At 35.9% G+C, this 22,173-nt stretch overlaps 2 protein-coding genes across 2 annotated transcripts; both read right to left on the bottom strand.

Moving 5' to 3' along the window:
• Positions 1 to 486: 486 nt before the first annotated feature.
• Positions 487 to 4,560, bottom strand: LOC120623221 (zinc metalloproteinase nas-8-like). Its single transcript, XM_039889117.1, has 6 exons — positions 4,431 to 4,560; positions 4,058 to 4,276; positions 3,441 to 3,550; positions 2,521 to 2,728; positions 1,797 to 1,933; positions 487 to 1,705 (listed from the first exon to the last, which is right to left on the bottom strand). Exons 1-6 carry the CDS (start codon positions 4,558 to 4,560, stop codon positions 680 to 682), a joined length of 1,830 nt encoding a protein of 609 aa, XP_039745051.1. The 3' UTR covers positions 487 to 679.
• A 3,332-nt stretch (positions 4,561 to 7,892) lies between these two features.
• Positions 7,893 to 19,179, bottom strand: LOC120623373 (zinc metalloproteinase nas-4-like). Its single transcript, XM_039889373.1, has 6 exons — positions 19,004 to 19,179; positions 18,209 to 18,370; positions 13,274 to 13,380; positions 9,048 to 9,264; positions 8,711 to 8,847; positions 7,893 to 8,059 (listed from the first exon to the last, which is right to left on the bottom strand). The coding sequence occupies exons 1-6, from the start codon at positions 19,113 to 19,115 to the stop codon at positions 7,931 to 7,933; spliced, it is 864 nt and encodes a 287-aa protein (XP_039745307.1). The 5' UTR covers positions 19,116 to 19,179; the 3' UTR covers positions 7,893 to 7,930.
• Positions 19,180 to 22,173: the final 2,994 nt, after the last annotated feature.

The following is a 22,173-nucleotide window of genomic DNA, read 5'->3' as shown; positions in this document are numbered from 1 at the left end:
TGAGCCTCATGTAAACTAAACGGTTAACGCATATTGCTAGAAACGTCAATTTGGTTTATAAATATCTCCTTTAAATTTATATACTTATTGATATAACGCCCGAAGTCAATATAATTAATACAATCCAAAATCTTTGGTCTGATAGATTGAGTTTAGTAGTGCCGATATTATTGTAATTGTAATAAGATAACTCACATGTCGAATCAAATTTAGAATTGCTGTCCTTTTTCTACTAAAAGGACAGCAGTTCTAAATTTGATATGAAAACTAAAGATTTTGGATTAAATTGATTATTAATTCCAGCCGTTAGACGCATTATACTGACATTTCAGAATGTCATTCCAAAGAATAATCTTGCTTATTTAGATAAGATTATTTTATGGAATAGTGTAAAATATAGCCATAGATGATGATGTTGAAGTTTTAATTTTTTTTTAATTTAATTTACACTTTAATATATCCATTAAATTACTTTACCACTTTTTCTTCTAGAACACGGAACCATCGATGCACTAATTTCACTAGTCTTTGCCGGTTTTTTGCCCATAAAAATCAGTAATCCACGTTACGACAGTTTTCTGCATGTAATTAAGTCAGACTTTAGTTTAGGGTCTAACGTAAATCAGAATTGGAATCAATTTCCTACATAACATATTTTCCTACTTAAATAAATTAAATATCATCTATAGTATTTTTGTGTAGTCGGGTTTCGATCTCTGTAAGATTCGTGTTTAGGCTGATCACTATTGAACCATTTTTCGAATTTAGGAACTTTATCAAAATACGAATAGTTAACTTGCTCGTGGTCAATCTGAGGATAAAAATGGGAACTACCAACATTAGCATGCTTTGGTTTTGTGTCTTTTCTATACCAGATCCTGCTATCAGGTAAATTTTTATCTGTAAGTCTTATTTCTAAAGGCTGATTTTGAAAAGAGTCTTGTTCGTCAGGTTCCCTCTGGTTGTACTGTTTTTCTTTATCTAATTTATGATTAAGATCTAGCGATGGCGGGCCGTTAACTATGTAGCTATTTACATTTTTTATATTATCATTTATCAAGGGTGAAACCAAAAATGAATTAAATTTCTTCTCTTCTGATTCCTTTAGTAATCGCATTCTTGGATCGCTGTTATCATATTCTTCGGGTAGTCGAATTTGATTTTCTTGTATTTTTTCTATGTCCGATAAAATACGAATTAAATCTTCTGTTAAATTTTCGTCCTGTGTGTCTGAAGATACGTCTTCCTCTTCATTTGTATCGTCGTAAGGTTTAAGTGCCCTAACGTCTTTATTATCGAATTGTTCTTCTGTATTGGATTTTACATACTCCTCCTCATTTGAAGAATCTGGTGATACATAATTGTAATGGTTCATTTTTTTTCCAATTCCAACTCCTTGAACAAGCGCCGGCGGCAGTTCTTGCGTCGTTTTACTAAAATAATCAAACACAGGAAATTGAGGTAAATCTGGCATCTGTGTGGTTTCGGGCCTTGGCAATCTTATTATCACTATTTTACCTTGTTGGTATCCTAAACCATGACCCTCAAATGGCTTATTTTTTGCAGCCTTTGGTTTCGCTGATTCATCTGGAGTATCACTACTGTCTTCAATCAAAAGATCTGTATCTGCATCGCAATACATTTTGTTAAGCTTTTGGACGTCTTTTCCAGAAAGACCTATCCTTTGTCCAATTTTCGCACCAATCTAAAACAAGTATGTTGAAAAAATTAATAAATTACTTTTTTTATAACTTTAACATGCTTACTTGTAGATAGCGTATTTTTTGTTTAATTACCTTTTTAGGTATTAAAGTATCTTGGCCATTTGAAGAGAAAGCTCTGCGACTATAATGCAGGACACTTTCATAGTCGTAACCCACGCCAAAATCGGAAACCGCTAACGAATTGTACTTCCGAAAGTTGTGTCGTGCAGCTGTAATAAACAGAATTATTTTGTTATTAATATTTGTGGCATACTATACCTAGGTGCCGTGAAGAAATCTTATAGGTAACTTCTTATGTACCTATAAGTACAAGTTAAGTTCCAACAGTCCACTTGTCCCTAAATAAATCCTCAGCGACTTTCCCTTTTAGGGAATAGCGTGGGTGGACACAGTGATAAATATACCTAAGTACCTACCTTAGCTTTAACCTAAAAATACTTTATTGTTAGGCTTGAACGTAGTGTAAATTAATCAAATTATGCTGCGTACTCCTCAAAGGATAGCTTAACTATTTGATATGCTTTAAAGCAGGTTTACGATAGTAGACTAGACATTTCGTATTCACATCACACAGAAATAGTGGTGGATTACTGACACAGATACCAAATTCCTTACGGTAAAGTGTTGGCTATAAATGTATAAACGTTTTTGCAAATACATATCTGATATTTTTATATCAATCGTCAAGAAAAATTTCATTGAAATGAAACATAGTTTTTAAGATATCAAAATCGATTGATTTTAAACGCTTTATTTTGTTTCACCGTTGATGTAGTTATATTCATAGTCTACTCACGTTTAATAATATTTTCCCACAATACATCAATGTAGTCGTCTCTATCAGGACTGCTTTGCATATGGTAGAAACCGAGTGTATGTAACAGTTCATGTACTACAGTTCCGTGACGAAAACAGCCACGTCCTGCTGGATGGCGACGAGAGAGATTCAAAACTTGATAGCCTCCTTGGTAACCAACTTGTGAAAAACATCCACGCCTGCTACCCTAGTAGAAGAAGAACAAAATGTTATTGTTATTGTTTATTTATTTATTGTGGTTAATAAATATTTGTTTATTGTGTAGCTTTTTTTGTTATCCGAATTTTTCCGATTATTTTCTTAATTTTGTGTATCTATACACAATTTCAATTAATGAAAAACAAAATTACCTTTATTTCATTCCAAAGTAATTAAAAATAAAAATTAAATAATTGGTTTATATTACTATTTACTATATAAATTGATATTTTAAGAAGAAGAAGAAACACTTTATTGCACGAATTACATACAGGAAAAGAAACATTTAGGAGTTTACAGTAAACAATTTAGACATGCAAAGGCGGCCTTATTGCTGCAAGGTATCTCTTAAAGGCAACCTTTGTAGACAGGACTTACAGCAAGAGAATGGGATAGTGCTAAGTGTTGTAATATATACATAAATACCAAAATGTATAGATACAAATACATGCATAATTAAAATAAATATACGTAATATATAAATATAAACATATAGATAACATACATAATATTTATACGTAGATTTTAATACATAATTTAAAAACAGTAATAAAGCAAAAACTTCAAATGCCATCACTCAAAGAGAGGTAGTTGTCCTTCAGACGACTCTTAAATATAGGAAGGAAATTACTTTTACGGCTTGTTATTTATTATTTGAACATTATAATTAAAATACTCTTTTGTAATGTAATATTAGGTACCTGTATAACAACGGCATCTTTATCGCCTTTTTCATACGGTCTAAACTTGACGCAAGAGACGCGGGCCAAATCAGCTATGCCTGTTTGGATTGCTTCTGTTTGAGCACTATCTGCAAAAAAATTAAACTTATTAAGCAATTTCTTTGTGCACAACCCACAAAGAAATTGCTGCTTTTTACGAATTTCGTCGCAACAATACAACAATAGAGTCTGTACGACATAGTTGCTGTAACTAGGTTTTTTGCACGCTAAACGATTACCATAGTGAAACTATATTTTATAATGGCATAACATACGAGTAAGTTGAAAGATCTGTACATATTATTTATAAGGTGGCATCGCTTTATTATGAAAAAAATACGTCATAAACATATCTTAAAGTTTAAATTCACATCGGCTTCAAAGAATATTTTAAACCTTCATAAAAGAAATGTACTAAAAAGGATTTTAGCATGATTCAGTTCCCTTACAAATAATAAGCTATGTCATAAAGTCAGAATAGTTATGACATCTTAATGTACAACTTTTATAAGTGTTTTATACGTATTATTTAACGTCACTATACAAATTTATTTTTAAAAACCTATAAATGTCGTTTTTAATCTAATTAAACTTACTAAAATGGTCGGGCTGTATAAAATATACAACCTCATTGTTGGGCCACCGTTTTGTGCTGTCGGTCAACCCATTTCTTGCCAAACCCTCTGCAACGTTAGTTAGAATCATTCTTCTTTGCCGCTCATTTAAAACCAGGTCACCTTCGAATTTTCCACTTGTTTCCCATGCATTCTCCATTACGGGCTCATCTTCATCAAATTCGTCATTCGGTATGTTACCTTTAAACAAGTTATAATATCTTGGTATTTTTTTTTTGAAAAAATAAATTATGTACATTTTACTAACTCTGTCAGACACATTAACGGTAATTCATTCTCAATTTTAAAAAAAACAGTCCAGTGGGAAAAATTAAAAAAAACCGAAACTACTTACTTTTTACATTTTGATCCAATTGAGAAGTTTGTCTAAGGAAATTGCTAAAATCCTCCAGTTCGTTTAGCGACATCGCAAAACACTTAAGCACACACACATGGCAAATAACAACGTAACTAGGCCACTTCATATTTGAAACTATCATTAAGTGAAATTGAAAAACAAATACATTAGTAACGTCTCCTTGTCAATGTTCAAACAATCAGCGCGACGCTTTAACGTTAGAGCCACATTGCACTGTTTTGGTTAAGCTGCAGTACGAAGCGAACTTGCGATCGCTGCTTTTCGCGCTACGCCGCGTAGTTTTTGCCTAACAAAACCCACCAAGGCGGGTCGGGAATTAATATAGTCTTAGATACGACCATTTCACAAGCCGTTGGGGCACTACTGTTGAGGTGCCTTGCGTCAGCGCGTACGCAGGCGACGCGACGGTGCTCACCTCCCCTACAAGATAGAGTAGGTTGTACTTATTACTGCTCCACATACTCTATCGTAAAAAAAACTTCTTTTCTGTACTCGCCCTTACAACCCGGACTTACGTCCGGGTTGTAAGGGACGTAAGTCCGGGACGTAAGCCCTTACAACCCGGACTTACGTCCGGGTTGTAAGGGCGAGTACAGAAAGTTAAGTTTAAGTTTGGTAAAATTGTTCGAAACGGTACGTAAGAAAACGCTAATATCGATCGTCGGTTTTGTCTTTATTTCAATATCAAGCAGACCTGTAAGTAAAAATGAAGTTTAATTACTTACAATTGCCCTCAACTAGGTATCTAGATAATATGCGAAAAACTTCTTGCGACACCATTCACCGAACATTTGTGTATAATATTTTATTTTTATTTTTTAAAGATTTGATTAAAAAGCATGGCATTGAGGCTCGTCATTATAACATGAATGGTAAAAATAACCAGGCCATCTAGAGTCATTAAAAAAGTTGGAAAACCCCAATTTGGCCCTATGCCCTAAGCCATTGTGATATGATTTACTGTTCCGTAGTTACTAATGAATATGCAAGAAATCTGTTTATTTATTTTACAACAAATGGCGTAAGATTGACACTTGTGTTTTCATAAAGTTATTCCATATTCTTTGCCAATTATTTCTTTGAAGATAGTTAAAATTCATGCATTATCGCTTTAGCGCCCCCATTTTTTTTACCCTTGTCCATTTGGCCACCCAAAACGCAACCAAAAACGTTTTAATGTCGCAAGACATTTTAGATTTAGTTGTCATACTAAATATTTTAGCATTGGCTGTCAAAATTCCATATGCATCGAATAGCAATAACAAATTTTGTCGTAGTATATCTCTTAAGATGCCCTATTTGTGCCTTCTCCTATAGGCCAGAGAAGGTCCACGTTCTACATAATTTTAAAGGCCCATTTTAACACGTGACTCTTGATGTTTCAATGTTCTGATTTGGCACACCTAAAAGCAAAAAAGTAACAGAAGAAATAAGAAGCCCCTTATAAAAAATGACAATTTTATTTGTCCAATTTGTTTAATTTCTACAAACGTATATACCCATAATATTGTTAAGAATCTCAGTTCACCAAAGCCATTCTATCAAAGTCTGTTACGCTTTCACCTTAAAATTAGCAATGTGAAAAAATCGAACACAATACTGTGTAGGTAGGTACAATCTCTGCGAAACCATTGGAAGGTTGCAAAAATATTCACATTTTATGAAACTATTCATTGTCTGCGGTTGTCATTACGTAAATTATATTTTCCACTTCGTTGTGCCCAAATCACAAATATTATTTAACTAGATGTACTTATCTACTTAATTACTGGGAACAATGAAAAACCAAAACATGTTACACTTACATAATATAAGTGATTTTTATTAATTTGTAACATTAAATATAGTAACTCAAAACATACTTTTCAAGTTTTATTATGTAAATCACCTTTAGGTACTTAATTAAATACTTATATGGCTAGGTGACGGATCTAGCCAAGTAGCTATAGTAAGTAGGAGCACGACCCAGCGTACTAGAACACCGGCGGGTTTCAGTCGGAAGATGTACATAAATGTTTTGCCTCCGTATTGCGAAAGGTTGAGAATATATCCATTAGAATTTCCTCATGAAATCAAAAGTAGTTCATAAACATGATCACGGCTAAGAACCCCGGATGACTTACAAACTAGGCAACTAGTTTGACAGCTACCAAAACGCGACACGCGAGAGTAATAAATAAGAACATACACAAGTGCAGGTAAATCGAATTTAGAGGTTGCTCGCGACTTCGTCTGCTCAAAATTTCCAATTTCGCGTGTAAGATGTTATTCACGACTACCGATGCCAGTCATCAAGGTACAGGAAAATGTTGACGACCTTGTATGTGTGACCTCCCCCGTGTGGGAGGTCACACATACAAGGCTGTGGCTACTTGCCACCCTACCGACAGAGACGTGCCACTAAACGATTCAACGTTCCGGTATGATGTCGCGTAGAAACTAATTAGGGTATGGGTTTATTATTTTATTTTATTTATTAAGGCACAAACAGTTTACTTAATACTTAAAATTAGTACAAAAAATATAACACAGGTTCACCAATTAAGTAGCCGCTTATAAATCATACGAATACATTAAAATTGGCAGTAAACCTAACTTAATTATGAAACTTTTAAATATGTATATTGTTGATGGATAATGTTAATAAGGGAAGATCCTTATTAACACTATCTAGTGGATAAAACATATGTAGTACCTTTACGTAAAACAATTAGAAGTTAGAGTTTAGAATAAGGATGTTTTTTAACTAAGCAAGAGTAAGATTAAATAAATCTAAATCCGATAAATTATTATTATAGCTTTGAGTAGCTCTATAAATAAAGCTATTAAGAGCGTATTTTGATCTGACTAAGGGCAAATAAAATGGAGGGGATTTAAATTAAATAAAGATCCATCCATTAAAATTAAATAAAGATGAAAATTATAACTGCCATACCTCTAACAGTTTAGCCCGTTAACATCTAAGACTTCATCGTCACTTACCAGCTGGTCAGATTGTTGTCAAGGGCTTACTTGTAGTGGACCAAAATAAAATGCCAACTCCAAGATATAAATTAAGTTGTATATTAAGATATCCTAACTAGGATATCATTATGAGTTTCCGTACTTTCGCATAATATTTCACAATATTAGTACAGAATTTTTGAGTTCGTGTGAGTACAACCATTGTTTTCATTAATCCAAGGGTTCATTCAGCTTCCTGTAGGAATTACTGTACTTTTTTCATTCGGTTTTCACAAATGGGTAACTTTATGTACGAGTACTTATACATAAGTATAAGCATGCGCTTGATAAATATCATGCCATTTGGAAAGTAAACTTCTTACATTATTTAATAATAAAATGAAGTTACAACAGGAAGAATAAAATACTGAAACAAATGTTTTATTGCAAATGACAACACTGGTAATAACAGTAGATAATAAGTTATCTGTTACGGTTATGAAACGTTTGATTAATTGTTGCATGTATCGGCCTTATTTTACTCTCATGACGGTGTTTATTATGTAACTTATAGGTTCTCCGGACTCCTCGCAATACATTCTGTTCAGTTTTATAACGTCTCTTTCAGATAATCCCTTTCTCTGCCCAATTGTTACGTTCGCCTGTAGAAAAAGCATTTATGTAACTCTTTAATACTACGTATTATAAAACCTATTACTTATTATCTTGAGATTGCTATCTACGCTGTTATTGATATAATTAGGTACCCCAAGGATTACATCGTGACCATAAAATTCATTTCAGCGATAGGTGTAGCATCACGCGACCAAAATATAGGGGTTTCAGAACTGTATTATTTATTATGAAAATTCCGTAGTCAGCAACGAACATTTGCTTTTTTTCTTAAACTTAAGACAATGATCCTAAACCGGGTCATTGTGACAGACTGATTATATCGCAATGATTTCTGATTTTTCCACGATTGGCTAAAATACGATTTTAAGTGATAGCAAGCTACTAATTTAACCCCTCTAACCAGTTCCTGGCCCGTGTAGATAGAATTCATGGAACTAAAAACACATCCCATCTTCTGCCTGCCGCGTTGGTAAGTGCACGATCGAACACGCGCCACCAATAAACCTAGTCAACGCTCACCCAAAGATACTGCTCTTAATAGATTTAGTTCCGTGAGACACTTTTGACCGAGAACGATTTTTCTTAATATTGTAGTAATTTGGAACTTCCATTTATAATTCTTGCACAGTGACCTACATTAAATTAACATTAAAGCTTTGAAAGTTATTTATTTTTACCTGTAGAGGGACTATGGTATTATTGCCGTTTTTAGAAAAAGCATTTTCCGTGTAGTGCATCACGCTTCCATAATCATAGGGCACACCGAAGTCGGTAACTGTGTCGACTGTATACTTTTTAAAATTATACTCAACACCTGTTGACAAAAAAATACCATGAGAACCTATCGACAGGAGATACCTAGTGTGTGTATTAGCAGTAAGACCGTCTTAGCAATATGCAAAGCACAGAGCTGTTTTAACTTGAGAAACTTTCAGCTTCATAAAAAATACATTAATCCTTGGACATACCTTCTTCGCAGAAAAGTTTTAATACATCCTTTAGATTTATTCTTACCTGGTCGGATATTCTCCCAAACAATCTTGACAAAATCATCTCTGTCATACGTGCTCTGCATATGATAGAAGCCCAGTGTGTGCAGCATTTCATGGACAACGGTTCCATGTTTGAAGCAGTTCGGAGCAAGATTCAGAACCTGTCGATGTTCTTCCTCACCTTCTTCATGTTCCTCATTATCTAAGCCTACGTTTGAAAAACAACCCGCCGCTGAACCCTGTATTGAATAAATAATAAGTACATTTTATGTACACCCAAATTCTGAAAGAAATACGTTAATATTATGTCTTATGAATAAGATATCATATTAAAGTATTTCTTTTTATGGACCTAAAAGTTTCTACAAAATGTTTGTTAACTCCTGCAAAAGTAAAAATCTCATTGTTTTAATATTTTTTGGGTACCTCATTTCGACTCAACCTTTGAGCCGATTCTGATGAATTGTGGCACATATCTATCATAGCTTGCACCCTGTAGACGGACATAGGATTTTTTTTTTAATTCCATAAATGGCTAAGCATGGCTTTATCGCATGACATATCATGGTGATTGCATAGAAATAGTTCGCATTTCTGAGGCCGTTATCCGAAGACCATAGACCGAATACCCGGGAAAATAATGGATTCCTGCGGGATTTTAAAAAAACAATATAAACGCAGACGAACACTTACTGCCCCCTAATTCGATAACGTAAAATTCAAAATGTAATTTTTTGCTTACTGGCTGCATACGTTCAGGTTTTTATACGGGACGAATATTTATATGACAAAGAGTCAATAACAATTCGTCAAAAACAGGGGCTGGCTTTGAATATATGAAAAAGGTAAAAAAAAAGTAATGGCTATTACTTAGAGGACATCATCGTAAGTAAATGATCAAAAATCAATATTTAATAATAAACGACACTAATTGAAAATTCTCGGTATCTACCTAACTATTAAGATGGTATATCGAAAAGTAAAAATGCAGCAGTAGTTAATCGATTCCGATTGATGATGAAAACAAAATGCTCAGAGAAGTTTTCGGAATAGAAAACTTTTTAAATTTATTTTAACAAGTTTCTAGATAACAGCATATTAAGAGTAGGTACAGAGCCAAAAACATATACGAGGCATGTATACAAGTAACAAAAATGCCCTCGTAAACTAAGAATTACTATTTGAAAAATTGTTCTCCTTTTGTTCACGTAGTGAAACGAAAAGTACTTCAAAAGCTTTCAATTTAGCTAAGTTACGCGATTTTTCTAATATCACCCAATAAGCATTTAGCAGTTATCGTCTTATTATACATTCTAAATTATATTCATGATAATAATAATATAAAGTTTAATTCAGATCAATAATCCAACTATTATATCTACAATGTTCCATGCAGATTTTCCCTCTTATCAGGTAGTGCTTTCAAAATCCTGTCGGAGATTCCTCGAGGATGAGAAAGAGGATCTTTTCCTCATTTTTTAATACTGTCCCACTTCCCAGGGCTTCCCCTCTCTTCTGGGAGATGAAGGAGGGAGAAATTTTATGTTTTCTTAAAACAAATAAATAAGCTTAGGCAGGCCTTTAATAAATTCCAGAATACAAATGAATCGTTTCATTTTACATTAATCAATACATAAGTGCGTAGGAAAGTTGTTAGTTCACTTTCGTGAATTCTGTTTAATTAATATCCGACGCGACTACAACAGCAGGATATCAACTCTCAAAACTCGTTTTGAGGTCTTTTGATTTTCACCAATTAAATTGCATATTGCTGTTTACGCATCAACCTATATTTTGATTTTAATTGGAGGGCTATTATCAACAAGAAATAAACCTTTTTTTAATACATTTCCCACACCCGCAGGGTGATTACGTATCTCGCGATAGGTTTACGACAGGCGTAAATCTGGCAATCACTGCTGTCAAACGTCACTTTTCCATACAATAAATAAACATTTACTGTATGGAAAAGTGACGTTTGAAAGCAGTGATTGTAAGATTTATGCCTGTCGCAAACCTGTCGCGAGATGCGTAATCATCCTGCGGATGGAAAGTGGAAAACCATCGCCTGTAAACAGAGCAACATTTCACAGGGCATGGTGTGAACACGTACTGCAACGTGTCGCCCTGTGCCCATCAACCGATGAAGCGTAGATGTTGAGCCTCATGTGCCTATAATTACATTGGCAACCAGGCCTCTTCAGATCGGCAACACAGCATTGCAAAAATGCTGCTTGGCGGCAGAAATAAGCATGGCGGTAGACGGCCCAGGGTACCATACCACCATACCATAGGTACTTCCCCAGACGAGCTATGCCACAAACATTTTTATTGGAAAAAAAAACGAATTTCTTAAACAACTAAAAAGCAAGAAATTAATATTTTCTTCAACATTTTTGAATCGGTGCCAAGTAGAATGTAAAATTACTAAGTATATATATATATATATATATATATATATATATATATATATATACACCTTCTATCCGGTTCCTTTTTATTAAAAGATTAAAAGAAGAAGGTTAAATAAAAGATAAATTAACAACTTTTGTTCTACGACTTTTTTTATAACTGGATAGATAGTGAAATGTTACATAGATACCTACTCTAATTGTTACTACTCTGTATTGTAACATCGGCAGCAGCGCGCGAAACACGACTCTATGGTGCGGTTACTGACCCGACTAGGCGACGTTGTCGAATAACATGTATTTTATGTCACAGTGTAATGTCACTTTACAAAAATAACATTATTTATTAACGTCCTTGTAAGAAATAAATTAATCCTGAATTTTGAAATGTCGTAGAACAAAATTTGTTAGTTTTAATTAGGTTGTTAGATAGGAACTACAAGGCCGAGAGCTTTTTGGTATTTTTTTATTTAACCCTGTATAGCAGCAAGGAAACTATTTAGTCTATCCACGATCCATCCAATAGATCTTCACTAAATTAAAATGGAACGACCTCTAAAGTCCATAATTGGCGGAGTAATCGCATAACAAATATTAAAAAAAAAAGCATACAGTCGAATTGACAGCCTCCCTTGAAAAGCTTGCTTACTACTAAAAAATTCGCTGCCCCTCAATGGCTCGTGGATAACCACAATAAAAAAAAATCTGTTAATAGTCAGTCTAGATATTTTTGTAAAGGTACTTGAGGTAGTTTTACCGTTAGTCCCTTGTTAAGTAAAATGAGGCTAATGTTACAATAAATATGCCTACTTACTTTCGTATTTATAAAATCGTGTAGATAAGGAGTCAAGGAAATTATATTTAGTATGAATGATACCATTCAAAACTTTATGGTTAGAACATACCATGTTTTGTTGCACTTAAATGTTATGTAGGTTATACCATACCTACGCCATAGTTAAATATATACCTACAATAGTTAACTCATAAATATCAGTAATTCTGGGATTCTCAAGGTTTGCTATTTTGAATTGTTACTTTGAAACTATAAACATCACCTATGCCCTAGCATTCTAAACAATGAATAACGAGGTCCTTATTTACCATTTCCGGGTTAGGTTACAAATTGTTTTTTTTATCGTTACCCCGACTTTTTCGGGGCGTCTAGTCTCCGTTCCCCAGAACACGTAGCAATCAAAACCCTTTTTTATTATAAATATATTGCAACTTATATAAATTTTTATAAGTTAGACAAACCTATATTGATTGTTTGGATTATAATAAATAAAAATAGTTTTATTGTTACGTAAAAAGGACAACATATATAGAAGGTTTGCCTAAACTAAGTATTAACTATTAATATATATGTACTCGTATTATAGTCAGTATTATAGCGATTGATCGTATTTTTTCTCAACAAATTAGGTAATAGCACTATGCTTGGAGTTAGAAATTGGCTATGTCAACCTTCGTGGCCAGGAGAGTGTCGTCGGTCCAATGTATACATACAACCAAAGATTTAGGAACATATGGAACCCTCATTCAGCCATTATTACATGCAGTGCATAATGTCCAAAAATGTTAAGGGAAAACGCCCCGCGCGCGTCTCACTTCACACCTGCGGAATGTTGCTAGCTCACAAACGATTTCCACATTTTATACAAGTCATTACTGCCAACTGCTTTATGAAATGAAGTGACTAACCGCCTAGCCTGTTCGAGAAACACTACTATGGTTCGAAGTTCGAAGCTCTAAATAGCTTTCTTCTATGAGACGTGTGCCCAGTAGGACATTAATGATTACGACGATGATTCCAAAATATGGTATTAGCAATTACCTGAATAGTAACAGCATGCTCGTCTTTCTCCCGGAGTCGAAATTTGATACAGGACTTGTTTGCTATGTCGTTCATTCCTTCTTCAATCATTTCAATTTGTGTCTCGTCTGACAATAGTGAAAAAGTCATATTATGAACTTGAAGGTAGGTTAGCCTATATTAGGTTTTAATTAACCTTTTTAAAACTTGTCTTAGTGTGTGAATTATTAAAATATGGAAAGATTTTCATTGAAAGTGTGTGTTTCCTTATTTTTTTTTTTATTTTTTTTTTTTTTTATTGGATCATTAAACTGGTAACAACCAATGACGTTATCATGAGAATAACATAAATACAAGAGAAAGCCAGAGATTGAAACCTTCTAGAAATGACCACAGCATGCTTAATTTAGATAATCTAAAAGCTAATCAAATAAAGCAAAATTTAAAACTGAATACCTGCAATACTATACAATGAATAGTGATGATATAAAATTAAAACGGAAAATAAATTAATTTAAGTTATGTAAGTAAATGTTTGACATGTTTTTTGAATGAGGTCAAAGAAGTACTAAAAATGTCACAGTTATTTCTGTAAGCATTTAAAAGTGAGCAAATTCGAAAGACAGGCGCATGTTGTCCTGCCTTGGTCCGACAAAAAGGTAAATGAAACGGTTTCCGATTTTGCAGGCGACTACCCGAACGCGGTACACAAAACTTCAACCTCTCCAATATTTCCGTTGACTCAATGTCTCCATTGATGACTTTGAAAAAAAAAATCATGTCTAGCATTTTACGTCTGTTCTTTAGTGACATTATATTGTACGAACGTAAGCGTGATTCGTACGAGTCCAACTCACGAGATTTGTTATCGTTATACGCTAGGTGGTAGATAAACCGTTTTTGAACGCGTTCCAATCGGACACTATGTACGTTATATGTGGGGCACCAAACTGGACTGCAGTATTCCAGTATACTACGTACCAAAGAATAATAGATAGTAATTTTAATAAGTTTTCAGTATCAGTTAGAGCTCCCTTGGGCACTTCTGATCACTGTTTGGTTAGGTCAGTGTCAAACTATCACCCCCTGGACTCCGGTTCTACTGGAATCAGACGGGTGCGGCGATACAAGTCAGCAGATTGGGACGAGATGCGGCATTTTTGTGCATCTTTTCCTTGGCGGCAAGTATGCTTCTCGTCTAATGATCCGTCGAGCAGTGAAAAAGCTTTATCGGAGGTCATAATGCAAGCCATGGAATACTTTATTCCATTCGCTCACGTATCACTCGATGGCAGGGTTCCACGGTGGTATAACGCTGAGTGTGCCCAAGCCGAGGCACATAAAGATACAGCGTTTGCAGCGTGGGCTGAAGCCCGTTCAAAAAAAGCTCCGGATATCACCGCCAAGAAGAGAGCTTTTAACTTAGCCGCCAAGTCCTACAAGAAGGTACTAAAAAGAGCTCGTTTTAGTCGCACCATACGTATCGGGGCAAAATTAGCTTCTTATCCACGTGGTAGTAAAGCTTTTTGGTCCCTTTCGAAGTCCATCGAAACGAATTTTTGCCGTCCTTCGCTGCCACCCCTTTTGAAACCTGACGGGTCTCTGGCTTTTACTGCAACAGATAAAGCTAACCTCTTAGGATCTCTGTTTGCAGCTAATTCACAGCTAGATTCAGGAAGTGCCTCACCACCAACCATACCTTTTTGTGACTCTGTCATGCCAGAGATACGCATTCGACAGTGTGAGGTTTTAAAAGTGCTCCGCAATCTGGATGTGAATAAAGCCAGTGGTCCAGACGGAATTCCAGCAGTGGTTCTTAAAACCTGTGCTCCCGAATTGTCTCCTATTCTAACACGTTTATACCGCCTCTCCCTTAAAACCACTCAGGTCCCGAAAGCTTGGAAGATTGCCAACGTGCAACCTGTTCCAAAAAAGGGTAGCCGTGCCGACCCATCTAACTACAGACCAATTGCTATCACCTCTTTATTATGTAAAAGTCTGGAGCGTGTACTTAATAACAGACTTCTGGCATACCTAGAAAACAACGAACTCCTGTCAGACCGTCAGTACGGTTTTCGACGAAATCGGTCAACAGGGGATCTTTTAGTGTATGCCACGCAAATCTGGGGTGAAGCCATGGATAAGCACGGTGAAGCGCTCGCCGTTTCACTCGATGTATCGAAAGCTTTTGATCGTGTCTGGCATGAAAGTCTTCTGCACAAGCTTCCAGCCTACGGGTTACCCATTAGTTTTTGCAACTGGATCGCTGATTTCTTGAGTGGACGATTTTTTCGGGTTGTCGTCGATGGGTCCTCGTCTGACCTAATGGCCATCAACGCTGGTGTCCCTCAGGGATCGGTTCTTTCCGCTACGCTCTTCCTGCTGCATATAAATGATCTGTTAAAACCCGGCATCTTTGGGTATGCAGATGACAGCACTGTGACGGCTAGATACATGTCCAGTCCACGAGCTAGTGGAGACGAAACTCTTGTGCTCAGAGAGGCCTTGGTGGAACGCGTTAATCTGGCCTTAAGCGAGGTGTCCGATTGGGGTGACACTAATCTGGTACAGTTTAATGCTTCCAAAACCCAAGCGTGTTTGTTTTCCGCCAAACGGAGTCCGTTCCCCCTAACTCCGACTTTCCGAAATGTATCTGTGCCAATCACGAATAGTATTGAGCTCCTAGGTATCAGCATTTCGTCCAATCTAAGCTTTGGACAATGCATCGAGTCCAAAGCTAAAACTGCTGGCAAAAAACTTGGCATCCTCAACAAAGTTAAGCGCTACTTCACGCCAGAACAGCTTCTAACCCTGTACCAAGCTCAGGTTCGGTCGTGCATGGAGTACTGCAGCCATTTATGGGATGGCTCTGCCAAGTACCAGCTCGATGCTTTGGATTCGGTGGATCGTCGTGCTAGGAGACTCATTGGCAACGACCTTGTAGTCAGTAGACTTCAAAGCCTTGAACACCGGCGCAAGGTTGCTTGTCTGGCTGTTTTCTACAAGATACATTTCGGAGAGTGTGCTCAGGAGCTATTCGATTTGGTCAAACCATCTCCTTTCTACCATCGAACTGCGAGGCACCGAAAGAATCTGCACCGTTACGTGGTTGAAATACCATCAACACGTACGAAGCGTTTTGCTTCTTCCTTTCTGATCCGCACCGCAAAGGCCTGGAATGCCCTCCCATCTTCCGTCTTCCCTGATACCTATAATCTGGGTACCTTCAAATCAAGAGTGAATAGGCATCTTCTAGGCAAGCGCGCTTCATCTTAGGCTGCATCATCATTTACCATCAGGTGTGATTGCAGTCAAGCACTTGTCTATATACTTTAAAAAAAAAAAAAAAAAAAAAAATTGATAAAAAAGGGTCTCGGAACAATTTCATCTGACGGGATATAAAACCTGACAATTTTGAAGCTTTTTTCACGATTGAGTCAAAATGGTATCGAAAAGATAGTGAACAATCAAAAAGTACGCCCAAATCACGGACAACTTCTACTTCCCGTAACGGAATGTCGTTATACGCATAATATACTGTATTATTTGTTTTTTTTTTTCTAGTGAATTTAATGTGTAAGCATTTATCGGAGTTTAATGCCATTAAATTATTATTACACCAGTTAACAATATTATTAATATCTCGTTGAAGTAATTCAGAATCATTTTTATTTCTAACGGCGCGATAAATTTTTAGATCATCTGCGTAAAAACGAAAATTTGATGTGAGTGTAAGACTAAGGTCATTAATAAATATCAAGAAGAGAAGTGGACCCAAATGAGACCCTTGTGGAACTCCGGATGGAATTGATTTAATGTCAGACTTGTGACCGAATAGAGACACTAGTTGAGATCGGTTTTTTAAATATGATTCACACCACCTTAATAGGGAGCCATGTATACCCATATGATTAAGTTTAAGTAATAATAAATCATGATTATAACTTATCGTATGTTCCTACCATACACAATTTTATAGGCTTAGGAGTGATCCAAATCTGTGTGTAATAAAAACTGTGTGCGTGTACACGCGTTAGAAGTTATACTTCTTTGGCGTAACAAGATACAAAATCTTTACAAGAATTTTATATTTCGCCTTATTTTACGTTTGTAGAAAAAACTACACTGATAATAGAGAAAAGTATTTAATACATTGTAAGTTTTATTATTAAACATTATCAAGGTAAATAAAGTTTATTTGAATATCACAAAAAATATTTCTACATAATTAAAGAAATGGACATAATAAACATTAAATTAAATTTGGAATACTAATAGACTCATGATCGGACAACCAAGTTTCACTCAACATTAAAATTTGAGATTTTTGTACAATTGAATCAATTTAAATCACCGGAATGAGTCCGCAGACTTTGACAATTGGAAGTCCACATTGTACTGTCAAACCGTGTAGCTTCAGGGTGTCTGTTTTTTGTGACGGTGTGCGCGCGCATCGTAAAAATCTACTGTCATCATTTTTTCCTAACGCGCCAAAAGAAGTATAACTTAAAAATTTTAAGTAACAAAAATAAAATAAGGTACAATAATTATTTTACGAGTACATTACTTAAGTAACATACCGACAAAACCCCACCTAGGAGGACGCTAAATTAACTCCAACCGAATGTCATAATAGTTAGGTACTCAGGTACCTAAATTAGGTTTATAACACCAACCAACCTAATTCGTTACCATAGATATTTGGGCCAGTCTTTGCTGTTTGCAAAAAAATATCTCTATCCCACAGCCCATTGGGCCCTGATAATATCTACATTATTTTTTAAAAGGTGTTTCTTATCAACAATTTACAGCGTAAAACTTTACAGTCAGTGTATGAAGAAGTGTAAAAATAACCTAAGTCACAACTTAGTTTCGGACGCAGGTTACATTTTAATGCTGGAGAGATTTGCAGCCTAGATTCTTAGAAATAAATTAAATATTAAAATGATTACTAACTGAAATCGTCCTTCACAATATGATACACGACAGTTCGGTTAGGCCACCTCTTTGTGCTGCTTTGGAGGCCATTGCGTTCATCAGGTTCAGACTCAATAGCTTGCTTTTGAATTGAGGTCAGCAGTATATCACCTTCAAAGTGTTTTCCAAGTTCTGCTACATCTAAAATAGGTACAGGTGACTGCATCAGAATTCAGTTTTCGCGGGTGTTGTACGAGGCGATTAAGGGAATATAACAGAGAACCGGCAGCAGTGTCCTCTGTGCTACTACTGCCTACTACTGCGATTACCATCCTGTCTGCCCAGCGTGGGGATTCTGGTACAAACCCCTGATTGGGAGAGGACTTTAGTCCAGCAATGGACTGTTTCTATTAATTATCATTTTTTTTTTATGTTAGAAGTTAGCCCTTGGCTGCACTCACCTTTCGGAAAGTGATGATGCAGTCCAAGATGGTAGCGGGCTAACTTGTTAGGGAGTATGGTAGCCGTTCCCCTAATCGGTTTCTATGCGAAATCGCACCGAAACACTAAAAAGCTCAGCGTGACGTCTTTGTCGGTAGGGTGGCAACTAACAAGCCACGGCAAAAGTCTCCCATCAGACCAGACCAGCGAAAATTCAGAAATAATAAATTCCCAAATAGGACCTCCTCAGTAAAAAACGAAAAATCCGCATTCAAATCGGTTCATCCACACGATCTGTATAATGACACCAATAAGTATACACAAAGCTGTAGACCTATTAAGAGACTAGGTAGGTACTCATTAGGCGTTGGGGTTAAAAAGAAGCATAGTTACCATAATCGATGTACGCTTCCTCAACTTCACGCGAGTACCCCGGTTTTTCAAGTGGAGCAGCATTTGCAAAAAATAAACCAACTAATACTACAAAAGCACGCCTTAGTACCATTGCGTTGCTTATTGAAATATATTAATACGGAGCCAACAAAATGGTATTTCAAATATTTGTAAATAGGTACAGTGGTAAACTCTTCACGCGTGAAACTGAAGAATGAAATACTGTGGCTCATTTAAATAGCGACTCAGGGACATAGGTAATGTATGAATCGATCACCTAATTAGATAACTATAATCTAAGCCCATGCTGTTGAAATTATTCAGGTACTTGAGTTTCGCCATTAGTTATCTAGAAGATATCAGGTAAGAAGCCTGTGGTGCTAACAAAAGGATGTTGCGAGTGCGACTAGAAGTACTTACCTATCTATCTATCTATAGGTGCAAGTCGCGTCACATAAAAAAGCGACGGTTTTACTAGCTTGTTTAGCAAACAACAATAAAGGACGTTATTCGGTTGTTAATTTTTTTTGTGTTCGTTATCTCAGAACTCCGCCGCCATTTATCATATAAATGGATTTGGAAATCCCTTTTTTATTTGAAAATAAACTTACATTCACATTGGTGCCTTATAAGCTTGATATAGTCCCACAAAACTACCAAGAAAAACTAATTGTAACGATTTAAAATTACATTTACACGAGTTTGTTTGTGCGTATGCACGTGTGTGTAAAAGGCCACTACAGGTCACTACGTTCCTCTCAGAATGAGAAGGGTTCCGTAGTATACTACAGTTTCCAAATGAGGATTGGTAGACTCCACACGCTTTTGTGAACATTAAGGACAATTTCCGGATATGCAGGTTTCCTCACGATGTTTTTTTACCGTAAAGGAAAGTAATATTTCAAAAAGCACAAAAGTTACAGGTGCGTGATGGTTGTCGAACTTGGTTCCCAGGAAAGAAGGAGTTAGCCCTCCTTCCCACTAAGCTTCACAGTTTTTGTAAATAGTTGAAAAGCATCTAGGTATCAGCTAATTAGGAATCCTCGTAATCGACACATTTTCACTTTTCTTTCGACGACAAACCAGACAATTTTCTCCGGGAGAAAGGGATACAAAATCATCTTCTTCCACAGCTTTATAAACTCTCCGAGCACAAGTGGAAATAATATTATACGTGTAATAATAAATGGGGGTAAAAGTCTCCTATTCCATCTTCCCGTGCTTAACTAGTTTGGACACATTCATTACATCCCTTGTCAGGTATAATCGGGGGATAAGTTACTTAGCTTAAAATAATAAAGTCAATAACGTTAAGATAAAATAGACCAGTAGTAAAATATTAAATCAATAAAATAGACATTGCTCTTATTTTTCAGTCTAACATTATTTTATTGATTTGGTCAATTTAGACAACTTTTAATTTGACCTTAATTTATCTTTAACTATATGAAAACAACTCTACAATTATTCTGAACTTGACAATTCCTTAACAATAGTCCCCCTTGTCAAATCTAGAAGCTCTCGTGCTACGTCAATACCCCCAAATCGATAACAAAAATGAGTAGTTCAGGCGAGTAGTTTCAGGTAGTTCGTAGGTTCCTACCTACCTCTTGACAATTGATAATAGCAAATGTGTGCAGTCAGCCTAAGTAGATAAGCAGTAATTCTCGATTGCATACCCGAATGCAGCAGGAATTACGCAAAGCATGCCAATAATACTTTAACGAACACGACACTTTGGACAGCTATTACTTCAGTAGTTAACTTCATTGTCGAGGCTGTGATAAAAGACCTGTTCATTGTAGGAACAGGACCTATCTGTTGCATTATATATTATTATTTTTATAATATTCCAGCTTCACATAGGTATTAATATCTCAATACTCCCAATGCATCAGTTTTGTGACCATATAATTTTTTATTTCTAATCTTGACTCAAGCAACCTAATTTGGCTTCCTCTTCGTCGTGGCACGAAAACGAATTCCTAGTCGTACCATTCAGTGGCGTGCATACAAGGTATGCAAATGATATAAAATTAGTTAGGTATATTAATCCAGTACGAGTTATAAAAACTTGAGGGTAGGCTATTTATAAGTGTTACAATGTCTATCTTTAAGTTTTTTATAATTCGTGCCGGAGATTTTTATCTCTATTTTATTTTATATACCCTGTGCATACCCTCTATGCACGCCACTGGTACCACAGAGTCCGTATGATGCTCTATTTAGATTATGCAGTGTTAGATGGCAGCCGGCTAACCTGTAAGGGATCATCATCGTTCTTATAATCGACTCATCGACCCACTACAGTACACGGGTCTCCTCTCATGAATAGGGTTTAATCTGTCCACCACGCTGGCCAAGTGCGAATTGGTAGACTTTGAGAACGTTATATTGCACTCTCAGACGCGCAGGTTTCCTCACGATGTCATCTTAATGCAAGGGTTATTTAACTATTTTTTTTTTAAAAACGCACATAAAACAAGATGTGGATAGAACTCGTTCTCCCCGGGTGGCTGAAGGTCTTTTTTGAAGAATTTTGACTCTTGGAGTAGCTGTGTTGTTAATGTAGATAATAAAGACTTAACATCTGATTTCGAGGTGGCTACTGCTTTTGAAATCTTTTTTACTAACATTCCTATCTCCACCACTAAATCATTGAACTCTTCACCAGATATTGCTCTCTCTCTATTGAAGAATAACGTGCCCGAGTGTAAAAACGCTTTTAAATTGCCATGTTAGTGGCTCTGATGTTATTAAAGCCTTTAAATTATTAAATAATAAAAAAACAGATGACTTGTGGGGCATTTCCGTTGAAGTTCTCAAATCACTAATTGATATCGTTGCACCCGATTTAGCATTAATATTTAATAACTGTATAGATTGTGGTGGGTTTCCTGACTTAATGAAACATAGTAAAATAGTTCCTTTGTTTAAATCGGGTAGTACTTCTGACCCCACTAACTTCAGACCAATATCAGTACTGCCCAAAAAAACTTATTTTAAATCAGTTACTTTCCTATTTTCATAAGTATGATTTACTCCACGTTAAACAATTTGGTTTTACACGGGGTCGCTCAACTATCGACGCTGGTGTTGAGCTAATACATAATATATTTGAAGCTTGGGAGGAGTCACATGATGCACTTGGTGTGTTCTGTGATTTGTCT

Source organism: Pararge aegeria, chromosome 4 (assembly GCF_905163445.1).
Source record: "Pararge aegeria chromosome 4, ilParAegt1.1, whole genome shotgun sequence".
Taxonomy (NCBI): Eukaryota; Metazoa; Arthropoda; class Insecta; order Lepidoptera; family Nymphalidae; genus Pararge; species Pararge aegeria.
The sequence above is the reverse complement of the archived record's forward strand: the minus strand, read 5'-3'. Positions and strand labels throughout refer to the sequence as shown.